Source organism: Colossoma macropomum, unplaced genomic scaffold (assembly GCF_904425465.1).
Source record: "Colossoma macropomum unplaced genomic scaffold, Colossoma_macropomum, whole genome shotgun sequence".
Lineage (NCBI taxonomy): Eukaryota > Metazoa > Chordata > Actinopteri > Characiformes > Serrasalmidae > Colossoma > Colossoma macropomum.
The window spans coordinates 22,744,927-22,771,818 of record NW_023494786.1 but is presented as its reverse complement, the minus strand read 5'-3'; the positions used below and the strand labels follow the sequence as shown (position 1 = coordinate 22,771,818).

At 36.7% G+C, this 26,892-nt stretch overlaps 1 protein-coding gene across 1 annotated transcript; it reads right to left on the bottom strand.

Moving 5' to 3' along the window:
* Positions 1-6,795: 6,795 nt before the first annotated feature.
* Positions 6,796-23,573, bottom strand: LOC118796700 (myelin-associated glycoprotein-like). Its single transcript, XM_036555756.1, has 10 exons — positions 23,516-23,573; positions 23,181-23,250; positions 21,119-21,481; positions 16,854-17,144; positions 14,684-14,935; positions 11,839-12,102; positions 11,652-11,736; positions 11,461-11,538; positions 10,481-10,538; positions 6,796-7,030 (listed from the first exon to the last, which is right to left on the bottom strand). The coding sequence occupies exons 2-10, from the start codon at positions 23,227-23,229 to the stop codon at positions 6,962-6,964; spliced, it is 1,509 nt and encodes a 502-aa protein (XP_036411649.1). The 5' UTR covers positions 23,230-23,250; positions 23,516-23,573; the 3' UTR covers positions 6,796-6,961.
* Between the last annotated feature and the right edge of the window lie 3,319 nt (positions 23,574-26,892).

Here is a 26,892-nt window from a genome sequence, read left to right as displayed (position 1 = left end):
GATAGGCCAGATGAGGAGGAATATTATAAATTAGAGAAGGTTAATTTGAGTCAGTCACTAATAAGCAGGGGTGGCACCACAAAACAAAACACAAAAAACAAACAAAAAAAACTGTTAGTGGAACCATCACATCTTCAACAGTATAATGTTAATATTGTATTTGAGTCCTAAACATTGAGCTGGACTTTCTTTTTGATCCAGTGTGTGTAATGTTAACGCATAAAGACATATAATGAAAATCACATGCCAAAAACAATCTGCCTTTCAAATTATTATGTCAGGCTGTACAGACGGATTTGTAAACTGTACTCTCGATTAGCAAAACTGTACAGACGGATTTGTAAACTGGACTCTCGATTAGCAAAACTGTACAGACTGATTTGTAAACTGTACTCTCGGTTAGCAAAACTGTACAGACGGATTTGTAAACTGTACTCTCGGTTAGCAAAACTGTACAGACGGATTTGTAAACTGTACTCTCGGTTAGCAAAACTGTACCAACGGATTTGTAAACTGTACTCTCGGTTAGCAAAACTGTACAGACGGATTTGTAAACTGGACTCTCGATTAGCAAAACTGTACAGACGGATTTGTAAACTGTACTCTCGGTTAGCAAAACTGTACAGACGGATTTGTAAACTGTACTCTCGGTTAGCAAAACTGTACAGACGGATTTGTAAACTGTACTCTGTTCATGAAAATAAGTAGGCCTATATATATGTGTGTATATATATAATATATATATATATATATATATACACACACATACATACATACATACATACTATATATATTATATATATATATATATATATATATATATATATATGATCATACATGAAATTTGAGAATATGGAATGAAATGTGACGTCACCGAAGCACTTGCGCCATCTTGTTTTTTCGGTGTGTTCCCCTTTTCCACCCTGTCTTTGATATGATAGATGGGAAATCTACAGATTTTTCTGTACAACTCAGTTGTTGAGATGTAAACAATCATTCTGAGTGTTTTGATGTGGAATGGCTCATTATAGAGAAACTTACAGTGGTAGTGATAAGAACCAGGAGTAATGATGTTTACAATGCAAATATAGCCATTTTATTTACTATCCAAAACATCTTTACCATCCTTACAGCACCCTGTCTTACAACATCTGGCTTCTATCTCTTTAGGTCAAAACCTTACATCAGAACTATTTAAATCAATGTCTCAGATATCAGGCAGTGCATTTGTAAACATTCCATGTAATAATTTTCTGAGAGGGAGGATTTAGAGGCTTTAAACTCTTCAGACATTTGGTTTCTGAAACCGCATTCATTTAAATCTACAAATAAACAATGGAAAGTTTTAGAATTTTGAAAGAAATTTGACTAAAGAAAAGTTATGACTAGTATAATGAAGAAAGTCCAGAATCTGCATTTCTAGGTCACTATTTAAATTTATGCAAGTTTCTGACATTGACCATGTTAGGGTTTTGGTACAAAAAGGTCAGTTTTTTTAGTCTCATCTCTTTCATTTAAGCTCATGTTCACATGACTCTCTGGTGGACTTGATCCACTCATCAGAAGCTTTTGTTATAGTTAGTGATTTTCAAGAACTTCTATAATTCATGCAAATATTTCTAAGATTATACATTTCACTCTGATTATTATGAAAATATAATCTGTGTTGAAAACATTTTAATTACTTTAGAAAAGAATGCAAAACAGAAGCATTTTCACTTGTGGCTTCAGACTTTTGGACTCCACTGTATGTGTCTGTGTATTCCTGTGACAACTCCTGCACAGAAAAAGGAATGTAGTTAACTTAATGACACAATGTCCACATCACAGGCCTTCCAAAACCTCTTTAACAGGCCTGTGGGTCATCACACATACTGGACAGTAACATGGAAATACACTGCCATAAGAGAACTCTGAGAGGAATTCTAACACTTCAAATATATTCACATAAAACTAGCTGTGGCTAGTTGCCCTGACTTCAGTAAACAGATTGATTGCACTTGGTGCTGGACCATGAACCTGACCATGTCCTGCTTTGACTCGGACTGCTGCTTCACTCATTCTTATACACTGTTACTACGTTGGTACTGCAGTTGCAGGGTGATTGAGGTCAATGTTTGGCTCCTTATCTGTGTTCTTTATGAACTTTTGCTTGGCAAATGTTTTTTTGTTTTTTTTTTCTCCAAAAGAGGAATTTAGTGAGAAAAAACAGACAGTTAAGTAGTTCCACAAGCAAACAGGATGCATCTGTAAAAAACTTCACACTATGCTACTTTCACTCTTCACCACACATGTTCTTGACACAGAAGAATGGGGAAACATAGTGTTTGAGTTGTAGAGTGTGGAGTGTTCTTAATTACATATCAGTGATAAAAGTAACGTAAAAAGTTACTTATAATGATCCTATAATTGGAAAAATTGCTATCATTGGCTAAACAGCAGGCATTTGACAGCCTGAACATTAGCCAGTAGTCACAAAACCTAAAAACATGCCCAGGTATGAACTCTTTACTGTCCTTTAGAATTCCAGAAGGAATAGTGTATTTGTTAAACCATTTTAGCTTGTGGACAGTAAGTATTATGTCAGATGGACAGTCTTTTTTTTACCACAATTTTTATCATCAGTCACGGCCTGTCCAATCATCCACCAAAGTTATAAATTAAAGTTTAATAAAAAAAAAAAGCATTTAAGATGTGTAAACTCTTAGCATGAACAACTTTGTTAACATTTTTTTTCTTTAAGAGGCAAAAATGTATTTTGATTTATAGCTATATTGGCCACAGCACAAACTCTGTAACATGTCATTGGATCACCTAAGACACTTATTCACTGCATTATTCTGAAACAGTCTACAGAGACTGGTGGCCGTACAACATTCAACAGGGGTACCATTGCCTGTATTACAAAAGTACAGACTATTTGCAAAAACTCTGATTATTGCAAATTCTGGCTATATTGCCAATTGTATTTAAAGTAAATAATGAATACTGTATATTGCATTACTCAATTTGTGTGATCAATAGAGCATTTATAAACATGTCCATGTCTAACATTTTTCATTTCTAAGAATTCTTCACTCATCACATGGCATTCTCTGCATCAAAGCACAGAAATACATGTTTTCCTTTATCTTCATGGACTGTAAAGTAAATTATGTTAAACATCTACCCATTCACCAAGCCATGTTAGTCCTAAATCCCTTCATTATTCCATTTAGTCAGGTTTCCTCCAAAATCAGCATGTGCCTTTATTTCATAAAAGTCAGGTCAAAATTAATCTTTAAAGTGTTTTGTCACAAAACAGCATTACAGAAAACCCAGAAGCCCCACATGAGCAAACCAAGGGTGACACTGATGAAAAAATCCCTGAGAGCAAGATAAATCTTGAGAGGAACCAAGGTTCTAAAGGGGAACCTAACCTCCTCCAAAAACAAATCAATAATACACCAAGATCTTCAATAATAGCATTTACAGTTGACAGGGGTAGATCTAGCAGGACTGACTTGTGTCAGAGGTGGCAGTGTCATGTTTAAAGTCACTGAGCTCATCAGTACGACCTGTTCTACTGCCAGTGTTTGTCTATTGAGACTGCAAGGCTATGTGCTTACTTTTATCCACCTGTTAACAATGGGTGTGGCTGAAACACCTGAACTCAATAATTAGGAGGGATGTCCTAACACTTTTGTCCATATAGTGTATATTCAGTTACAGGATTCTAGGATTGTAATTTGTTAGGGTCATTTTAAATCTTAGCATACAGCTAACATACGCTAACATAACACAAAACAAAGAACCAAAGATATGTGATTTTCTAAACCAAAACATCATGTTCCAGATTCATAAAATGGAGTGCAAGATTTGCTATGATGCTAAGAGCAAGTAGCGTAGCGGTAATAAGTTTGCTCAGTCATAAACAAGGATTACCAGTGTATGTTACAGCTTGTGGGATGTGAGGCTTGAGCACACTATTTTCCTACTACATACTATTTCAGATCGACAGAATTCACTGGTCTTGTTCTTCAAACAGCCTCTTCTTCCTGCATCAAATTCCATGTGTGGTGAATCCCTCCTTTGTCTGGAAAGCAGGTTTGGAAGTTGGAATGCAAATAAGTTAAGAGCTTAAAAGCTTTAGCTTTTGATAGTATATTTCAATTTACAATGGATTTTTCAAACAAATTTACAATTTAAAAAATTCAAAACTGATTTTTTTACTAGTCAATATTTTTAATTGTAATGCAAAATGTAAAATGTTAAACTTTGTTAGTAAAAATTCTTGTGTAATTACAATGAATTTGACGTATCATTATTATTAGTATTTTATTTCTTTGTCTTATATTATTATTATTATTATTATTATTATTATTATTATTATCATAATTTAATTATTTAGTTGAGAAATGATATATTTATTTAATTTAATTATATCTTTATTTTATATCTTTATTAATTATTGGTGAAATTATATCTTACATACTAAAATATAATTCTTACAATTAAAAGTTACATTTTAAGATGTTATAATTACATTTTTATACATCATTTTATAGTAAAAACATTTTCTAATAATGAGACTTTGTTTCTCGAGTAAAAGTTAAAAGCATCTTTATCAAACCATTTACTATTATTTATCATCACTTCTTCCCTTAAAATTCAAAGCTCTGTTTCTGAGAAATTTGGTTTTTGTTGTTTCTTTGGTTTCATTTCTTTTGGCAGTCAACCGGAGCTTTACTTGGCCTGGGTCTTTAATATGAATAACCTTGTTTACAAATATATTTTGTTTGGCAGTTGCCTAAGACACCTATGAAAAAGACACTGTGCAGCCCACAGTGACTTTCTGAACAACTCTTATTTACTGTGACTAACACTTCGCTGTTACTACCTGATTTTATGAATCTGGCCCATTGAAACTTTTCATTACAGAATGAGGAAAAAGACCTGTTTTATCAATGTGTCCACATCTCTGGGCTGCTTTTGTCAGAGATTTTTTTTTTTGCTAGTTGTAGTTCTGATGACCAGTATATTCTGATACTGACCCTCTCCTGGTCTTGAACCTCATAACCCAAACTTGAAAAAATCCCTAGAATAAGCCTTCTGTATTGTGTTCTACTGCTTAGATGTCCTGGAAGTTAACACGTTTTAAAAGAAGTGTTTTTTTTAGCCTCTTTTTTAGAAAAGGGAACAGAAAATATTATCAAGACCATTTTAGAAATGCATGTTTGTTTTCTAAGAATTGACCAGAGAACAGAGAGAAAAAAGCAAACATAATCTTTGCTTCCTCTTACATTTGCTGTGTGCAGAGGTTCCCAACCACCTGGCTGCAGACCAGTACTGGGCTATGGGTCGTTTGGTACTGGATTTTTACTGTACTTTTAATTAAGTATTTGTGCCATTTAAATGTAAAATACTTTATGCAATTATAAATACTATTGCCCTTAGTGTTGGTACCTCTAAGGTAGAGTTTGTGAATCTGGAAAGTTTCTCCAGAAGTGGTAAAGTGGTATGCTGGTGTCAGGGGAGGGATAGCACCCCCCTCAGAGTGAAGTGGTGAAGAATGGCCCTCCGAAGAACTCAAGAGCCAATGGTGAGAGAGGCAGCAAGAGGGAGAAGGAAAGAAAAAAAAAAAAACAGCAAAAAAAAGTAATTTTTATAATAGTTTTAAACCAAGAAATATTTTCAAATGATATTAAGGAATGGAAAAAAGTAGCATATTGTGGATTTATACACAGCCTAATTATAAAGCAATCTGGTTTTTATATTCGTTCAGGATAATACATATACATTTGAGAGGCAAATCAAACCAAATATCTTAAAAATGCACTATTAAAATACATTAGCTAAATGCAAAGCTAAATGATCTGGTTTATTGTATTGTGTGTAGTTTTGCTGTGTTATACCAAGAAAAGCCATGAACCTTTAAAAATGTAATTTTTTTATTTCCAGTACTTGCTTGTTTTGGCATTGTGTATGTTTGCCTGTCTGCCCTGTGATGGACTGGCAGCCTGTCCAGGATGTTTTCTGCCTTATGCCCAATGAGTGCTGGAATAAGCTCCAGCACCCCCTACCACCCAGGAGGATAAGATGGCTTAGATGATGAGTAAGCTTGTTTTGGCTACTTTGAAGACTAGATAAAGTGCCAAAATCAAACCGTTAACAAAGAATGAGCTTTACTTTGATAAATTTTAACTCTGTGTCTATAAATATGTATCACTTCACATATCACATATAAATCTACTTTACACAACACAAAACACAAGAAAATACAATATTTAAACTCAAACTACAATAGCAACATAAGGTTTCATCCATCTGCTGACTGAATACCGTTTCTACAAATGGCCAGGCTCTCCATTCACTCCTAAGAATGAATTCTGTCTCTCTGTGTTGATGCTGAACTCTCATTGTGCTGCTTAGAACAGCGTACACTTTGTACCCTATTGTAAACTACAGTGTTTGGCATTGTCTGTGTTAGTTCTTTACATGTTCTCAGTCTTTTATGTCATTGCTGTCCAAAAATGTAACTTTACAGGAGAAAGCAAAAACATTCCTAACGTTTGATCTAAGTTAATGTAAAGAGGCTTTACTGTAGTTGATTTTGGTGAATTTCTATTGGTCCATTCATCATAAAATTTTCAAATGATGTAGAAAAATAAAAATTGACAAAATTTGGGACAGGTTTTCTTTGGACAGCAACAATATACAACATGACTTTACCACTGTAAAAGTGGATCAAAATCTCAGGTTCTGATCAACTGGCAGGCGAATAACAATACGAGCTGGTCATTGTAACATTAGCAATGTTGTATACAGAGGCAAGACAAATATATCTAACATGCAGAAACCTGTATATTTAACACAAACTCTATTGCTACTTGGTCATAAATGAAGATGTAAAGGTGTTTATATGGAAGATGATGTAGTCCTCTCCCGGTTTAAGTATTCAGTTTAAATTTATCTTAGAAGTTCACATATTAGCATAAACTGCGTCACCATCAGTAACTTCATATGTGTCTGAACACTGATCTTCTTCAAGCTGCAAGAACAGAAGAGGGTAAAGTTAAAAATGTCTCTTACATGTACCTATAAAAATCATAAAAAAACATAAAAAGCTACAGGAAGTGGTTAGCGATATATTGTCCGATGCCTGAGACATTGTTTTACAATAGTTTTAAGCTAAGCCCTTACTACAGGTCTCCCAGTGGCCTTTCCACCGGTGGAATGGAAATCAACTTGTCAGAAATTTTTGTTAACCTCCTCATCCCGAATGTCCAGTATACTAGACGTTTTTTCCGCAGGTATTCTATCTCTATGGAAGCAAGTAAATAACCACACTCACTTTTATGTGTTTCTACAGAACTCAGTCCTTCTGTTGGGTGGTCATTTATTAGAATGTTTACTTTTTTATCATGTCTTAAACAAAAACAAATATGGCAGCTGGCAAGACAGACGCTCACCTCCTCCAATACCAAATGAAACATTGTTTCTGAATGATGCTGCATGTATTTCAGAAATGTTTTTGAATGTTTGTCCTTCTAGAAGATCCCTCATGTGAAAAGCAAAAAGGAAAAAGTAGATATTCATTTCTACATACAAACATTTTAAGTTAAAATATGATGTCCAGTAATCTGGATGTGTGGACAAATGATGCTCTGACTTGTACAGTGAACATGTGCATCACAAAATAAAGTCATTCTTTTTTTGAAGTAAGATTTTGTTCATTTCATTAGGAGTAGAAACGTATGTTTATGTAGGAGTGACAGTAGATAATGTTCTATGATTTTGGGGATAATATTGTTTTTAGTAATTTCAATTAATTTTTTTGTTCATTACACTGGAAATTTAAATTAGGCGCTTGGAATCTGGAAGTTGAAAAATAAACATACAGTCCCCTCCACATTTATTGGCACCCCTGGTAATGGTGGGTAAAAGGGGTTATAAGAAATCAAACTTTTGGTAAATTAGCTTCATCTCACATTGAAAACATGAGAAAAATTCAACCTTTAATTGAAGTAAATTTATTGTCAGACAAAAAACCCTCATAAAGCAATAATTATGTTTGACAAAACCATCCACAATTATCTGTACGCCTTGAAATTCTTAGAAACAAAATGCAACTGAAGCATTTTTTTTCCATTTTTATTTTACTTTTCAAGTTGATCAGAGTGTCTAGGAACTTTCAAGCAGTTATCCATGCCTTTCTGTTTCAGCGGGGTTTATATATGAGGGGACACAGAGGTCAAATTCTCTTGAATGAGGAAAGACAAGAGAATTCAAATAAGTATGTTGAAAAGTATGTTGACCTTCTTTTAAGAAATGGCTTTTTAAAAAAGCTATTCACCTAAAAATGCCCCTATCTACATAATCTATGTACATAATGCCCATGTATAATAATTAAGAAAGTTCCAATCAACTGGAACTGTGACACACTTGTCTAGATGAGGTCCCCCCCCACACTGAGGAGGATGGTAAGAGAGACAAAAAATCCCTGTGGATCACTAATGAAGAGTTACAGAAAACAGTAGCATCTTGGGTCACCAACTCTCCAAAAGTACCATCAGATGCCACCTCCATGCCAACAGAATATTTGGAAGGCATGCCAGGAAGCTTTTCCTGTCATCTAACACAAACGTAAGTGCCTTGAGTTTGCTAAACACTACTGGGACTTTGCAACTGTGTTCTATGATCAGATGAAATGAAAATTGAGCTTTTTGGCATCTCAAGGTGGGTTTGGCATAAAAAGAAGGATGACTACACTTAAAAGAAGCTGATGCCCGTTGTTGAGTATGGTGGAGGGTCTGTGATGTTGTGTGGATGTTTTTCCTCCAAATGCCTTGAGAACCTCATTAGGGTTCATAACATCATGGACTCCATGCAGTACCAGGATATTTTGAATCAAAAACTTTCTGCCCTGCCATGAAACTAAAAATGGGTTGTCACTAGATCGTCCAGGAGGACCTAATGACCTAAAACATGTCCTAAAACATCAACACAAAAATGGTTTGCTGAACACAAAATCAAGCCTCTGCCATGGCCATCTCAGTTCCCTGAACCAAGCCCCATAGCAAACCTGTGGGGTGAACTAAAGAGGAGAGTTTACAAGAAAGGACTCTGGACGATCTGGAGAGATTCTGAAAAGAGGAAAGGTCTTTTTCTCCAAACTTCTCCAAAGATTTTGCAAAATGTTGAATGTAAAGGTGCCAATAATTGTGGCACATGTGGTTTTGTTAAAAATAATTATTTCTTGATGAGGGATTTTGTTTTGTTCTCAGAGTAAGTTTACTTCAGTTAAAAGTTGTAATTTTCTCATTTTTTCAGTGTGAGATTAAAAATTTCTTATAACCTTTTTTACTCATCTTTACCAGGGATGCCAATAATTGTAGAGAAACCTGTTTTTATTATTGTCAGGATACCAAACCCAAACAAAAAACTAAACTTTTCCAGTGTTTCAGGAATGTTATTTCTGAAACACTGAAGCGTTATTTCTGGCCACATCATAGAGCAAGTGTATAAAATATATGTATTACAAATATATGTATTAAAATATATGTAGTGCATGTACATCCATGTAGTAAGTAACAAAGTGTATGAAATGTTTTCTGTCTTCATTTTTTTTTGTCTTCAGTGACCTCAGTTGTTTTAACTATTTCTATCATTTAGATATAGTAAAGTCCAGGTAGCTCTAATAGTTCAGAAACTTTTTCATGTATGTGTACAAAGTAAACAAAGTAAACAAAAACAGGAATTGACGTTTTTGATATTTAGTTTGCAGCAGACATGTTTCATAACAAAACATTGTTTTAAAAGTGTCCAGTTTTGGGAAGGAGGATGTTTTTAAATATTAAAAAGTCATTTCAAAATGTAATTAAAATGTAATTGAAGTATGATTTAATTAAAGTAGTACTGTACAAACTTGTGGAATAGGCATATATTTTTCAAAATCCACTTATGTGATTGTAATAAATTACCTATTTCTGTATTTTAATGCATGCATCTCATTTCTCGTTTAGAAACTTAGTGATCACTTTTTGCTTTCTTGCATGGAAGTTTGAATAAATAAATTGTATGTTTTGTTGATTCTCTAACTGAAGATAAGTTAACATGTTTTCCATAGGAAACAAACTTAAATACAGCTTTGTCTTTGCAAATTTTAGTGCACAATTTCTGCTTATTGTATTTAATATTTCTGAAAACTAGTTAGAACATAATACAATGTGCTATAACTTTTGCACAAACCACCATTTATTTATGTTAAATTCAGCAAATTAACAATATTTTGTATTAAACTGCCCAGGCATATGTTCACTGTAAAGGGTGTGTTCACTGTATTTTCACAAAACATGTCAATTGACTAGGGGCGCCCAAAATTATGCATACAACATTACATACATGCTCTGCACTGTTACTGATGTAAATGTAACTTTTTTTCAGCATCTGAAACTACTAATAGTTTCCCCAAAAATAAAAGGTGGAATGCTGGACCTACCCTCATGTTGCCGTATACATTCTGACTGTCAGCGTAGGTTGAGTAGGCTTTGCATTCTCTGCAAATGAAACGACACTTTTTAATGGTGTGAACTGACTGAAATCATGTGAAGTGGTATTAAAGGCCAGTATCTATCACTAAGACATGTTTAATGTCCATGTTTTGGCATGTTTAATGTCCACATTTTGGACATTTCTAGTTTTACACTACAGCTATGAGGTTAGAGTTGCTAACAAACACTAGAAGTCAGCCAAATTTCCTTTTCTGTGGCAAATTCTGACTCCCCTGCAGAATCTGACTCCCCTTCACATACACACATTTCTATTTGTAAATATATCTTCAGTTTGAAAAATTCAGAACTGACCGTCATTTATAAATAGAAACTGTAAATGTAATCTATCGTACATGACTGATGTCTAAAGCGGCTGTGTGGTTGTGGCAGTGTTCAGATATATGGTGAAGATTTGTTCACTTTTATAGACCACAGTAAGTCATACTGTGACTTGATGTATCTGGATTTTGGTCTTGACTCTGACTTGCTGTATCCAGATCTTGTATGTGGATATTGACAGCACTACTTAAACCAAATTGACAAGTCTGTTTATTTACCTAAACCACACTGACAGGTCTGTTTAACCTTAATGAAGACCTGGATGCGAGGTTTGGATCATTTAGGAAAAAGAGATGGGTGAATACTGACTTACACACTCTGAGCAGAAAGGGTTCTATAAAGTATTGAAAATGGGTTCTTTGAATCAGAACAATAGTGCTAAATATTTTTAAAGAACAATTTTTCAAAAAGGAAAGATCCATATAGGAGCCTCTTCATCACAGAGAGCAACCATATAACCAGGTTGTCAAGGTTCTATATATAACCATTGTCTTTACTAAAGAACCCGTCTTGGTTTAAGGCTGTAGTGTATGTTAGCTACATTTGCCTCATAGCTACAGTTTTACTGTTGTACAGCCTTTTTAAATACCTTTCTGAGCCAGGTTGGGAGGCCACATTCTCTTCAGTCTTCGTATGTGTTACAGGCTCTTCTGTCCTGCTGCTTACACTTAAAAAGAAGAACAGTTTTCTTTTCAGATTTTCTACATAGATTTTGGCATATTGCTGAATGTAGTTATTAGAATAATGTTTTATACTGAATACAGAGTGCTACATTCTTACCAGCTTCTTTTTACCATCCATACTGTGAGGCCAGTTACGACCACAAGAAAAAGAGAGACAGCAACTGCAGTGTACACAAGCTTTCCTGTCAAAAAGTAGCATTAGACAAGCATCAAACTGAATGCTTTATATTCTACTATAAATATTGCACACACCATTCATGTTCGGTGTCTGACTTGAGTCTCACCATTGTGAGGCACTCGTAAAGTCATGGTAGATTTCCCCTGGCTGTTACTGGCATGGCAGTGCACAGTGTTCGAGTCTAGCGCCCCCTGTAGAGTAACAATGGTAAGAGAGCCATGTCTTTCTGTGTTGGAGCTGTTCAGCACTTTAGATGGATCTGAAGTCCACCACTTGATGTCGCTGGCGGGATGGGAATCCACCATGCACAGACAAGTCACTGTGGAGATCTCAGAGGTACATGAAGAGCCAACCTTAATCTCAGGAGGATCTGAGGAGAATAATAAAAGAAAATAATCCTAAATTATGAGGTACAAAAATTTTTCAGTATGTACTACCTAGGTGTACTTTTGAGGTATACAATTACTGAGTGTAGCCCATCTGTTGCTGCATGACACACTGACATCGTAGTGCTATGGATGATGGGATTGTTAAATATCTCAGTGTCACTGTTGTATTGACTAATAAAAATATGCAACTAACGGAGGTCCTGTGGTTAGAAGCTGACCAGTGATGATGATGAAGGGCTAAAAGATGACACGCAAATTATAGACAGAAGATGAGTTATGCTGTAAAAATAAAATAATAAAAAGTGAAATGATTTTTTTAAAGCACTCTGAATGTGTGGGATTATTTTTTTAATTACCTTTATTAGTCTCACCTATTTTTTTAACTACATTACGGCACAAAGAAAGCATAGTGAGTCACTCATCAGATAACCATGGTTATGATATTAAATCAGGGCTTTATCAATATTTTGAGATGGTGTTCAGTGTTATTTGAAATCATCTGTAGTACTGAATTTAGGTGAGTTAAGTTGTGTCCAACTTTGTACTGTTTTTATCTGAATTCTGAGAATGTGCCTAGTTAACACACTCTTTGTGGTATATTCAAATGTGATCTGAAGTTAATAAAAGATGAAAGCAAAATTATGATTTTCTGGCACCTCATTTGGAAAGCAGACTTGGCTTTTTGATGGCTTAAAGGGGAATTAAGGGGGGCTGTTTTTCCTACATTTCTAAAATCTCCCACACAGAATGTAATTACATGAAATGGTTGTGAATGCGCTGCCTAATGCTTGAGGCATTATTTTACAATAGTTCAACAATAAGTTTTGGCCTAAATCACTTCTGTTAAATCCAGTTATATTTAGGGTGCTGTGTGTCAAATTGTCTTTTTTTCAGATTTACCACTTTTTTACAATCATCAGAATTATATATTAAAAACTCAGATGACACAGTGTCGGTTCACTGCCATTTTGGATAGTCAAGAAAATGGCTATGTTTCATTTTTAGATATTGTGGCCCCTTGGTCCTATCACCACCACTGTAAAGAAATCTAAATTGCTCTGCAGTACATTATTTCACATGCAACTGCTCTGAATGACTTTGTTTGCATCTGAATCATTACGTTCTGTAATTTGAAATGTACAAAAAAATGGGTGGGATTTCTCCTTGATTTGAATATGAAGTGTAACATGTTGAGTCTCAGATTAGCAAAAGAGTTTTACCAAAAGACTTTGATGCAAGAAATTTTATCTCTGGACAGTATTGTACGTGGAAACAGAATCTTTGCTTATAACATGTTTAAATTCTATATTTACTTATTTTCTTATTATTTATAAGATATTTAGGGTGAGATCAAGAACTAGGCAATTGTACCAAGCAGGTTTAGCTTATCTATTGCAGAGCTTTATGTAAGCATTTTTATTATTTAGCACAGCTGCAATAAATGCTGCATTTTTTTTTTTTTGCACAAATGTTGCGCAATGGGGCAGTCATGGGCTGGAGGTTAGGGAACCAGCCTTGTGACCGGAGGGTCAAAGGTTCGATCCCCCTGGCCGACAGTACGTGAATGCAGTACCCTTGAGCAGGAGACCCAACCCCCAACTGCTCCCCGGGTGCTGTGGATAGGGCTGCCCACAGCTCCGGGCAAGTGTGCTCACTGCCCCCTAGTGTGTGTGTTCTCTAGTGTGCATGTATGTGAATGTTTCACTGCACGGATGGGTTAAATGTGGAGGTCTAATTCCTCTGTGTGCAAACACAGTTGGCTAATGGTTCTGAATTCTAATTCACAAATACAATTTTTAGAACTTATGAAAATTAAATAAAATCTGAACAGGTGTACAAGTGTAATTTTAACTGTGGAAAAAAAAAACATCATGTAAAAGGTTTGCATCTTAATGTTCATTTTGAGAAATATACAAAAAAACTAATTTTCTCCACTATAATTCACATTCTCAACAGGGGGCGCTATTAGCATCTTTTTTGCTTCTTTCAAGAAATATGCTTGAAACAAACAAAATACAGTTATAGAGTGAGATGATTTCACTTAATAAAATGACTTATAACAGTTACAAAAAGTCAGGAAAGTCTGGAAGTTAAATCATGAAATATTCTTCAATCTCATATTAGATATATTAGATATGAACTAGATTTAAGATGGTTTCATTTGCCAAGCTATCATTTTTGTAGTGCAGTACTATGTCAGTGTCACTGCTATGCTGAGAATGGTCCACCACCCAAATAATATTTGGTCGTATTGGGGGTCCTTTACCTTTGAGGTGTGGGTAGAGGTGGACATAGCAGTCAGAACGTCACCAACAGATTTGAGCACCAATTGTGCAGACAGTAATTGTAAACCTATCAAGTGAACCTATGTGGTAGGTGAACTTGAACAAATGTCCAATGCTACCTAAAAAACTGACAAGTCAGTTTACTGTATACTGTATGCAGGATTATCTGTCTAAATGTGATCTAAGGTTAACCAGCTGGTTATAACTTCATGCAGTATCTAGAAAAACAATGGGAATGTCTTTATATTCAGCTGTCAGTCTCTGTAAGTTTACTCACAGACCACATTGAGCTGGATTGGTGTGGAGCTGGCTTGTCCCTCTGTGTTAATGGCTGTGCAGTAGAGAGGCTCAGTGTGTCTTTTCACACTTTTCAGCGTGTAAGTTCGTCCTTCTGACACCAACGTCCCTCTCTCAGTGAACCAGCGGTAGGCGTATGCAGCAGGGTTACTGTCACTGGAGCAGTTCAGTTCCACAGAGTCGCCCTCCTGCACTGAAGAGCTGGAGATCACCTCAACGCTGACTGGCGGATCTACAGTGAATACAGAGCACATTTTCAGTCACTGTATTTTGAGAACTTTTGATGCACTGTAAAAGCAACTGTTTCATCCTTACAGTATGACACAAGATTTTGGTCAAAAACTAAAAATGCAAGTGATTATTTAAGAAAGACTTTGCCACTTTGCTATTCAAGTTTCATGGACCATAACTAATAGCAGTGCACTTAAACACTGTGACTGTTTGGTTATTGTGATTTAAACAAAAACAAATACAATCAAACAACAACAACAACAATAATAATGATAATAATAATGATTGAGGCTGAGGACTGTGATGAATCACTGTATCATAATCACATACAGTAATGTACAAACGTTTTAGACAGCTAAGAAAACCATATTTAAAAAATGTGGGTAGGAAGCATTTACTCAGAAACAAACTAATATTAGAATAAGTACAAATAGCATCAATACTGTAAGTAGTGATTGTATGCCTTTCATTGTGTTCGCTTAATTAAAATAAAAATATTAACATTAACATTAAACCTGTTCTCATGGCAGCCCCTTACTGTTTGTAGTTTTCTACTCTGACTCAATTCATACTTGAACGGTTTTGTTCCAAAACATATTATAGACCACTTTCAATAATTTTCTTTTTTTTATGATATACACTGTTGGGGTTAGCTTTACACATATTAAAAAATCAATGCTATTTTATGACTAACACTACCTTTATTAGAAAAATAATAATGCTTTGCATTATAAAATGGCTTTTCAAAAACGTATTATATCCAAATAGACAAATGGATACAGACTGTTCTATAGAATTAGTTCAAATTGCGGTCTCCGATAAAAAAAATGAAGTATTCAGACCTTAAATATTTATTTATATTTATTTATAGGCTTTATGTTTTGATCTATTTAAACCCAAGAAATTAAATGACATAGTAATAAGCTAAATCTATGCAAAATAATAATTTACAGCGTGCTTTCTATTGGGAGGTGACTGTCCCAAACCCTAACCCCTAAATTTACACTTATAATACCTCCTTCTTTATATTTATTTACATCTTTTTATTTCTTTGATGGTGGTCCTAGGGTATGCTTGCTTAGATGAAAAGGGATGTTCTAACATTTGTTTTAATAAAATGAGCATAATTAGGGTATTAAGTCACTCAAAGCAAAAGGATTTTAGTCTAAAGTCAGTTAAAAGTCTGAAATGTGTTTTGAACACTGATCCAGACACAGCGTTTTGGAATGAAAGCCCTCTTTGTTATGTTAAATCATGTGTGCTAAATATGGAATTTCAAAAATAGCTGCAATGGCTGGAGACATCAAGGGGAAGGGGAATATCTACCAATATGTCAACTACTTTTAATAAAAAAAAGAAATTCTTGTTAGTTCAATGTACTAATTATGAAAAATGAATATATTATGGTTTGTTTGCATATTTACATGCAAAAGCACACTCATTCCTGAGATATATGATTTTAAACAATTTGCTTAGATGCCTAAGACTGTGCATAGTGCTATTTATAAAAATCTGTATCATTCCTACAATTAAAGAAAAATCAAACCCCAAATGCTTTATTTAACTATTTGCTGAGAACAAAGTCTCTGAGAAGTTCACCAACTTTGTGGTTGGAAAATGAGTCAGAAGTAAGGAAGTTGTCCTTTGACCTGCTGGTTTTACTTGAGGAACCGATGCCACAGAACAGCAATGCTGCCACATGCCAGTAAGTAGGTAGTGAGGTGCTACTAATTTAGGGTTGTATTTTCATTGATTTATTTGAATGATAAAAGCTTATCCACCCAAATAAGTATAACATATCTGGAATGGAAACTAAATAGGAAAAAGAAAACGCATTTTTAACTTCAACGCGTGTTAATGTAACAAGATCGTATTCTAAATATTTTTATTCTGTTATTAGATGCTGTGCATTGACTCACATGTGACATTAAGAGTTGTGATGCTGCTCACTTTCTTCCCTCCTGGAAACACAGCTGTGCAACTCAGCAATTTGTCGTGGTCCCGTTTGGAGGGGGTAAAGCTCAGAGATGACGTCACCTTCCACTGACCCTTGGTTTGCTGTGTTGATTGACTGCTAACTTTTCCTTGGTGGCTCCAGGTGAGATTTGGTGGGTCAGAAGGACAGGAGTGCAGGAAGGTACAGGTAGTGGTCACTTTCTTCCCTGACTTTATTCGCTCTTCCACAGAAAGTGTAGGTGGTTCTGGGGTATCTACACTTAAATGAAAGAAACGTAAATGATAACACCAGGTAAAATCACCTTTGAACTAAACAGGTGTTCCACAAGCACACAGTCAAATGTCAGAGGTTTTCAAACCTGGTCCTGCAGTAGCCTTGCCCATCATGGATCAGTGTTCTTTAACACAACACACTCAATTTAACTCTAGAAGGACAGAGTAAGCCACTCCAGGACCAGAGCTGCAATAGTTGTTGTACTCGGTGCAATGACAATAAAGTATCTTATCCTATCCTATCCTATCCTGTCTTATCTTATCTTGTCTTACTTTACCTTACCTTACCTTACCTATTACGCCTTTGTTAATCACAGCTATTACTTGTGTAATTGTTGAACAATCCCGACTTTGGAGCTGGTCAGCTGTTGACCTAGAGGCTATTTTCTCTTCTATGTGTAGCCCAGGGTTAAATCCTAACCCTTGTTGTTCAGTGTTTTTTTTTCAGTATGTATACTTTGTGAGAGGCATGCATTTTCACACATGCGTAGACGAGCAGCTGTCTCGTTTGGCGCGCCGAGTTTGTCTGGAACATACTGAAGTTTAACGTGGTCCTGATACCTAGTTTTATTGCGTCCATCCAGTGTTCAGAAGTGCTATTGGTTAGAGAGACTGGCTATCTTTCCTTTCCTCCTATCAGAGTGGTCCAGAGGCGGGATCAGGGGTGGGAGGGGGCAGCACGTTAGAAACAGAGGGAGACGGAGAGAGCCTGTGCTGCTCGCACTGCTCTGTATTTCTCCATGCCCAGTTTTTTTCCGTTTATTTATTGTTTAGAGAACTTGCAATGCCTGCTGATAAGTGTGCATGAGCAGTAAAACTACCCGGTTACTGTACAGAACTGTTAGGGTGAGTTTTCCCCGTTCAGAAGCCTGAGCAGAAGTATAAGCAGCAGCATTAGACTTAGCCGCTAACGAAGGCTGTAGCTGCCAGTATCCATAGCTAAGCCACTAGCTTCAGTATAACCCCTTTCTGTTTTCCTTTTTAGAGCAGTGTTTTAAAAAGGTTTTATTCTTTTGATGAAGAGTCTTTATTTTTTCAACTGCTCTATTTATTTTTCTAGTCCATTTGGACTGAAAGGTTTAATTTTATACTTTTCATACATATCTGAACTTTTTGTTTTTATTATTTAAAAGCAGTTGTACAATCTCAAACATTGTATTTTATAATACATTTCTACTTTTCTATAACCTGTGTCTGACTCTACTCACTGGGTATACTGTTGTTACATTTAGCACCAAGTTAGAAACGGGTGGTTAAGTTATATCGGTGATACAGTAAACTTAACTGGTGAGAACCATATACCCACGAGCTCAGGTTAAATATTCATTTACCCCCTCTGTGGTAAAAGAGGGCTACATATAATTAACATAAAATTTCATTTGACAATAAATGCATATTTTGAAATTTGAAAACTTCAGACAGTTGCATCCAATGGAACCAAACTCACTACTATCACAAGTGCCAATACCTTACTTAAAGGTGCCATAGAATGGAAAACTGTATTTACGTTGGCATAGTTGAATAAGGAAAGCTCAGTACATGGAACTGACATACTGTAACCCTCGAACACTGTTGTCTTCTTCTTTAAATGGAAAAAAAAAGTTGGTAAAACAGGCTAATTCCAAAATTCTAAACTGTTACATAACAATCTTGACTCATTAATATTTACAGCCCCAAAAAACGTAAACAAGCCCGTGTTATAGCCCAGCAGGCAACAACGACAACAGAGCAACAGCAACAGCAACGGAAATGGTGAACTATTTGCAGAAATTATACCTTTTCAGGCTGTGAAGAGATGTTGGCAATTTTTATACCCTTCCCAAGGAACCAAACTGTCAACGGGCATGGTTGAGGTTCATCTTTACACAAGGCTAAAGTTGGCTTCCTATTTGCCAGCTTCTTGATTGAATGTTGTGTTCCATCTTAAATGCTACAGCTTGTACAGGTGCTGGACTGTAATGGCAGCACCAATTACAGTAGAACGGAAAGTCGCAAAACAAGCTGGTGAATCGGAAGCCAACTTCAGGGCAACTTTAATTCAGAGTTTGTTGCACACATTTCACTCCATACAGTTTCTCAAACCATGGACAATATCGAGCAGCTTCACTCAGCGTTTGACACTGAAGAGAGGAAGGGGCAGTTCCAACTTCATTAGAGTCACAACCCCAACAGCAACCTGTAAGTAGCTAGCTATACTGTGAGTTTATCCACTTTTTGACAGCTGAAGCCAGATCATCTGAAATGGAAAGTTTCAAAGTGAGCTAACACCTTTAATTTGTATCGCTGTTGAGATCAAAAGCAAGTAGCAAGTATACTTGTAACATTAGCTACTAGCCAGCTCCAAGTAACTAGCATTGCTTATTTACATGGAGGTTCATTTTATTTTTCTGCCTGTGTCCATTTCGACATTTTGCTTCTGTGTGAGCCATCACGATGCCTCACTGTAAACTAGCCAATCAGAGCAGAGCTCATAAAATTATTCATGGGCCCAGCAAAAAATGGAAAACTGCTTATTTCCTTTTAGGGCCAAATCATAGGGATGTAAATGGGCGTGTAAACTGCATGTGGGCATTTTTTGCCTTGACCAAACAACCCCAGGTTGATTGTACCCAGATTGGTTTTGTTGAGAAAAGTTAACTTGTTCAAGAAGCAGTAATGTGAAGGAAAACTACTTGTTGGAATCAAACACAGTGTGAAAGCAGCCTGTCCACATTACAAGCCTCATTGCTCAATTCAGATTTTTTTGCTCAGACCCAAACTTTCTAACTCGAAGGTTCACATTCGTGTAGGCAACTGACCCAAATCTCTTTCTAATGTAAACGAACTTGTGTCCTCAAATGATCTGCATGCGCACGTCTAAATCAATAGTGTCATGTGAATGAAATATGAGCATCATGAACAACAACGAAACTAATCAGCAGAACAAACTCAGATCTGATCAGACTGACGTGTCCACACAGCTCTGAAAAAACCAGATATGTGACACATTAAGGTGAATTATCTGTGCTACATCAGCCTGTTAATGTGAATGCAGCCTTACGTTCAGTCCCTCGTTTGGGTATCAGTTGCGGGTGATGTTGTGTGTTAAAGAATAACTCTAGAAATGAAGAATCTTCCCAAGTACTTTGAGCTTATGATAATGTTAATGGACCTATTATATATTTTGATTTTCCTTGTTTTATTCCCATGAGGTCTATTTATGCCATTGATGTGGTTGATGTACCATTTTACACTTTCCAGTCTATTCTCTTTAGAATTAAATAAGCTATTTTCATTACTGTGCCTTTAAGACTGATACATGTAATGACCTCTGTTCTGATTGGCTATTCTGTGTGGTGCCTCATTCAAAAACCAATCCAGGCTGAAAACACACTTTATAACTTCAATGTAAATGGGCAGGGCTAAGCTGAAAAGGCAAATGTATTTAAATACGTGACATCACAAATTCAATGATTTCAGAATGGGCTGTTTTTGCACCTTAGTTTGCATATATGGGGTTTGTGGACTGGAGAGTGAAAGACATATGGAATATTTGAGGAATATTTAGTTTTCCATGAAATGAACATTACTTTGGGCTCAATATTTTAGAATGGGGTGTCTAAACTTTTGCCTTGCAATGTTTGTGGTGGGCAGGGGGCTAATAAGACAATATACAAAAGAATATAAAAATAACTTTCTGGCAAGCCAAATCAAACATCCTCACATGACCGACTAGCTTCTTTCTACACTTTCAGCAGCCCAGACCTAAAAGTCTACCACAAGGCTGGATGTCTTGGAAAGTCAGCAGACTGGTTCAATCCATTGGTTCCCAAGTCTTAAATTGGACAAAGTATGTATAGCTATCTTATGCTGTAAATGTAACATTCATATAGTATATTTAAAAAGATAATTTGCCTTTTTGTGTTAGGAGACAGGGTCAAATGAAAGCATTGATTGGAACTTTAAAAGCACTCACCTTTCACTGTAATAGAGACTTTATTCTTTGCGAAGGAGTACTTGTCGAAATCTTCAATCTCAATCCGGAAAGTGAAAGGGCCGCTGTCAGTGTGTTGTAAAGGTCTGATTTTGAGTGAGCAGTTTCTGTGTCTTAAGTCACCCAGGAGGCTCGTACGATGCTGAAAATTAGTGCTGATTTTGGAAGTGGTAGTATGGTAGACAATCTCATTCGAATCTGTGAACCAGATTCCTGTGAGGTCCGAGGCCTTCCTGTCTGGACCAGGGTAGCTGAACAGGCAGGGAATGACCACACATGAGCCCTCCAGACCGACCACTGAGTGAGGCACCTCTAGATTCCATGAGTCACCCTTAGCGACAGACACTGAAATGACAAAGAATAAATAAAAGTTCCTCAGTGTTTCCGTGTATGTGACTATGACATGGCATGCTAGTAATCACCAGGTGCCTTTAGCCTCACTCACTGAAACTTGCTTCCACAGCTCTCTTTACTTCCATAAAAGATGGACTTTAAGAGGTAAACGCCTGAAACCAAACTTTAAAGCAAAGGCAAAAAACGTAATTTACACAGTTTTCCTCTTGCCCCAGATGCAGTTGATCAGCTAAGACATGTCAAGTGTCCAAATTTGGCTTTACTAGCACTGGAGGTATGAGGGTGACAAACACCAGAAATCAATAGTCACCCAAATCTTTTTCATAAACATATCCCCAAAATGTCTTTTAACCCACTCAAACTGCATCCAGGTCATCGAAATGGTCGCACAGACTTTTTAGACAACAAGTGTTAGGTTATCGAACTGCCCGTCACATCCATGGATGTCACACTTACAGTACTGTGTCACTCACTAGAAATACTATAATGCATTCAGTTGCTTTTGCAAATTGAATGGAATGGTCTTGTACAAAAAGGGAACCCTTATCGCAACTGTAACCATACCTTAATACTAGATGTTTAGACTGTACTACACTGGGACAGTGTACACACTTAAAAAGACTGTTCTTCAAGGGTTCTTTAGTAAAGGCAAAGGTTGTATTTAGAGCCATGAGTTCTTTACAGAACCATTTCAATGCTTAAATGGTCCTTTGCATGGTGAAATGGTTCTTCAGACGGATGGAGAAAGTGTTATATATGGTTTTATATAGAGATGTTTTTAAATGGTTCTTATTGTGACTAAAAAGGGTTAGTCTATTGTGATGATGTCAAGCTTATAACAATAGAAGAACCCTTTTTGGTGCTATATAGAACCATTTTCAAAAAGCTGTAATATAGAACCATATACAACACATTCACCATCAAGCTGAAGAGCCATTTCACAATGTGTCCATGGTTCTATACAGAACCATTTTCTTTACTAAAAACCCTTGAAGAACCATCTGTTTTACTTGTGTAGATAATTGTGTTCATTTCAAGAAATAATGGTTGAAATAAGCTGCATTATCTGACAACAGAAAAAGACTATTTGAAATGACTCAAAACGAGTAAAAATGTCTAGAAACTTATATTATCTTATAATATCTTTACAACAAACACAAAATGAGGAATATTAGCTATAAAGACTGGATTCAACATTATTTCATTTGCAAAAAGACAATTTTTTGCTGTTTATCGACCCATACACACCCCCTCGACTCCAAATGTATACATGTTAGCTTTCCTTTGTCATAGTTCAAATTTTGTTGTAGTTTTATATTCTCACACAGATTACAGACCCAACTGCGCCACAATACCAAAAAAAATACACGTAACGTAAAAATTTACGTAACAGTCAATATGTGCCTTTATCCTATATATCGTTCCTGTGAGTACACAAAAGACTCCCTTTCATACGTTCTAACAAACCTTAAGAAACCTGTGATCCATGTTGCTCTCATAAAAGTGTTCATGGAACTAATTCTGCAAGTATATTCCCCTTGTTATTGTTATTACTTATGCATTATTTTAATGGACTACATTAAAGGCACATAAGTATTAAGCAAAGCTCTTAGTACATTACAGTGTGGTAGGTTCTAGACAGTAGGTAACTATCGCCTCCATAGACACATACACATTTTCCTTTACCTACCTTTGAGCCAGAGGCAGTAGATACACAAACACCACCAGCAAAATGACATCTCCTTTTCCTAGTTATGGATCTGGAAGATTAATACTTATTAATACTTAATCATGGCAATTTAGGAGAACTGAAAATCGTTTGAACAATTTTACATTAAATCTGAAACTTAGCCAGGTTAGGTATCTTTAGTTCACTTCAAATGCATTGTATTTTGTGTAGCGCATGTTAATGAGAGTTTTTTTTTTTTTTAGCTTAGAAACAGGAACAGACAATAAAGCAATGTCATTCACATACTTTCAAAAATCATTATTACATTATTATTATTATCATAATTAGTTACTTACTTGTTTTCCCCAGTAAGTGGTGGTGATGTTGATCCACAAGACCACTGTCCTTGACTACACTGTTCCCTTTTCAGAGCCAGCATGATGTCTTTATTTTAGTTATCACCACTTCCTCCTTTTGTCTTGTTTTAGTTTCCAGTAGATTTACATCTTATCTTTTATTTGTGCACAATGCATGTAGAATTAATCGAAAGTACCACATCTAAAGTGTTTATTTTTCAGACAGTGTGGTCAATGCAGTCTTGGTATAACATATAAGTTAGGTCTCCATCACATTCTCTTCTTGCTTGGACAGATACAACCACCAACTTTGCCACAACAGACTGGCAGAGTTCATACATGAACGACCTCCAAGTCAGCGGTTTATATTAAACAGGTGGGTTTAAACAGGCCTCGGTTTGAGTTAACATTAGTTAAGCTTAATGTTACTAACAATTCTTCATCCAGACACAATTGTCTTGATAGCATCTTAGTGTGATGGTGGTAGGATTGGGGCAATTTAATGCACAGGCTTACCTGTAGACCCCCCCTTTTTGGTTTTATGAGATTCATTTATTTCTCCTTCATCAATTCACACACATACAGCAATGATTATCTTTATACACATGCCATTCATATCCATGACTCTTGGTTGGATGGATTATTCAAAACATCAGCATGCTGATTGGCTGCTTTTTCGTAAAAGCACACTGATTTGGCTCTGTGTAGTAATAGAGCTATATAAATAAGAGAATAGAAGTTAGAACCAGTTACTTACAGCAAAAGGCATGAGTGCAGAGCTCAAAGAAAAAGCTCAAAAAGAAAGACAAGAGGAGAATTTTATTTAAAAAATGTCCAAAATAATGTTTTTTTTTAGTTCACTATCTGTGGCAGCAACATCAGTCAGCCCTCTGGTTAGCTCCCATAGGCAGGATGCCATTTTAACATTAGACTGCTGTCTTCTTCAGGAATGAGGTAGATTGAGAGGGGTGTTTTAAGAAATTGGACATAATTAAAGACTTTTCAACCAAGAAAGGGAGAAAAAAGAGAAAACATGTTTATGTTGTAGTGACCTGCTGCTGGCTGGTGCTGGCTCCGAGAGGCTCCAGAGGCATGACCATGCGGGTGGCCACGTGAAGGCTCGTGGCAGGCACACATCCCCCGCAAAAAAGGACTTATTTTTGTTGTTAATATTGTTGTTTATTATTCTAAAGTGTGTGTATGTGTTATTTGTGGTTGATTGTGTCTGGGGTGTGGGTGTTTTGTGTTGGGGATCATTTACTGTAAGGGTGAAGCCTATGGCTAGTATTGACCTCCCCTGAAAGTTCAGTGCTTTGTATATGCTTTTCTGCCCTAGTGTTCAATAAAGGTGGTGGAATCATGGCCGCCCCTGTGTCTTACTGTACACTGATGCTATAATATATTGTTCCATTAGAAGAGTTTTGCAGTGAAAAAGGGATAATTTGGCCTTTGTGTTTTAAGATAGCCAAATGATAGACTACAGTTTGTCATAGACCTTGGTTATTTTGGTGGTGTTAATGGTTTAACTGACTAAACTGTGCCGCACATTGGTAGCGTCTGCAGTGTGGACCATGGCAGATTGGACAGAGCATAGCTATAGCACATACGAACTTAAGGAACCTCCAGGATAAGTTATTTATGTTATACTCTAATTTACTGTAAATTTATCAGTTTTGATAAATTTAGTGGATTTGTCACATTTGGTATCAGCTAACTAACTCCTCACAAACTCACTGCTTTTGAGCTAAAAGGTATGAGTGAGGTTGAAGTTCTTATTCTAATTCTGCTTTCCCCCTTAAATGATGTCGCAGGTGACAGAATGTAACTACTGCACCATTTAAGGTAGAATGAATAGTTGAATACGAATCTGGCTAATAAGAAGCAACTTGTTCTTTGTCTCCTAGTGGTCTGATTCTGGGTTTAGGGTAATGCAGTAACAGAGAGATGATAGAAGCTGCAAGTTGCTGACTGTCAGTGGAGGTGTGTCCATGTTCATTAAAAACAGAGGACTTGAGTTTTCGGAAGCTGTGTGTCGTCCACTGTGAAGTCACGTTAGTCATTGGTTCTGCTGGAGTGGGTTGCACCAGTTTTTAAGTTCATACTTAAGTTTCTTTCTTAAGTTTAAATTCTTTACTAACACTAGTTAGTTTCAAACTATTCTTTTGCTAATTTTGGTTGCACCACACATTTTTCAGGCATGTCTTAACTAGTAGCAACTAATGCCTGTGTCACTTTTGAATGATGACAATGATCAGAACTAACATGTAAACTAGTGGTGCTTCTGTTTGTCAAATAATATAGAGCAGATTTCCAATAATGATGTCAGTTTTTTTTATGGGTACAGTAGCAAACTGGAAATTGATGGTCTTTTTTCTGCGTGGAGGGTATCTTTATGAGACAGTTAGATAAATATCCTAATGCCTTGCTGTTGGTAGGAGGGGGCTTTATTATTGTCTTAGATGGTATGGTTGATAAATGGCCCCCTAATCCAAGATACAGGGACAACTCAATTTTAAAAACATTTATGGATAAATTTGGCCTAATACATATTTGAAGAGTTGAATTTCTATGGAGTAGTTTGTTTACATGGAGCAATAAATCAGTGTGGCATGCGCGAGAGCCGGCAGGATGGCGGGGCCCGGAAACCCAGCGGCGACGAACCTCAGAGAAGACGGCAGGGAGAGAGCCGCGAGTGTGGAGGGGCGGAGCGCAAAGCCCGAGCTCCGCCGAGGGGCATCAGTCACGACGGCAGGAGGAGGACGACGGTGCCGGGCACGAGCGAGTCCCGAGCTCCGCCGCCAGGGCCACGCCCCCTGTTGCGCAGCCAGGCCGCTCCACTACACCTCACTTTAGACCCGGGCAGCTGAGCTGCAAGCTGGGGGCGGTGACGGGGAGGCGGAGCGGCGAGCTCTCGTTCCCTCTCGGTTCAGGTGAGAGCCAGCTGATGCTGATCTGGCTGGCAGCGTGAGCGCCTTTTAAAAGAGCTGAGAGGGAGCAGATACGGACAAGCAGCAGCAGCAGCGGACTGAGGAGCTGAAAAGCTTATTTAGGAGAAGGACTGAAAAGTCTGGCTGAAGCCACTGAAAAGTGGCCAGCATAGTGGATCTTTGGGTTTGGTTTTGTTGCTTTGTGTTTATTTTGTCTGAATAAAGATATGGCTGCTGCAACCGTGAACCCTGCCTCCAGCGTCCTCTTTGAGCCCGGGTAGTACATGCTGTGCTACAATCAGGTTCAAGTAAGTCTCAATCAGATTTTTGGTTGATTTCTGAGAGTTTTGATAAAGAAACTATAAATGTGGATATTTTACCCACTATACCTGCAAACCTTAAGCTGTAACATACAGAAGCCCTCCACTAGGTCTCATGCTATATTCTCAT

What these genes read in the sequence shown, in the direction of transcription:
- LOC118796700 (XM_036555756.1), bottom strand. Translation starts at nt 23,229, where the DNA reads ATGTCATTTTGCTGGTGGTGTTTGTGTATCTACTGCCTCTGGCTCAAA. An exon ending in AATCCAGCTCAATGTGGTCT is followed by an intron (nt 12,103 to 14,683) that starts GTGAGTAAACTT and finishes TATTCTCCTCAG; the next exon opens with ATCCTCCTGAGATTAAGGTT. An exon ending in TCCCAACCTGGCTCAGAAAG is followed by an intron (nt 10,539 to 11,460) that starts GTATTTAAAAAG and finishes TTTCATTTGCAG; the next exon opens with AGAATGCAAAGCCTACTCAA.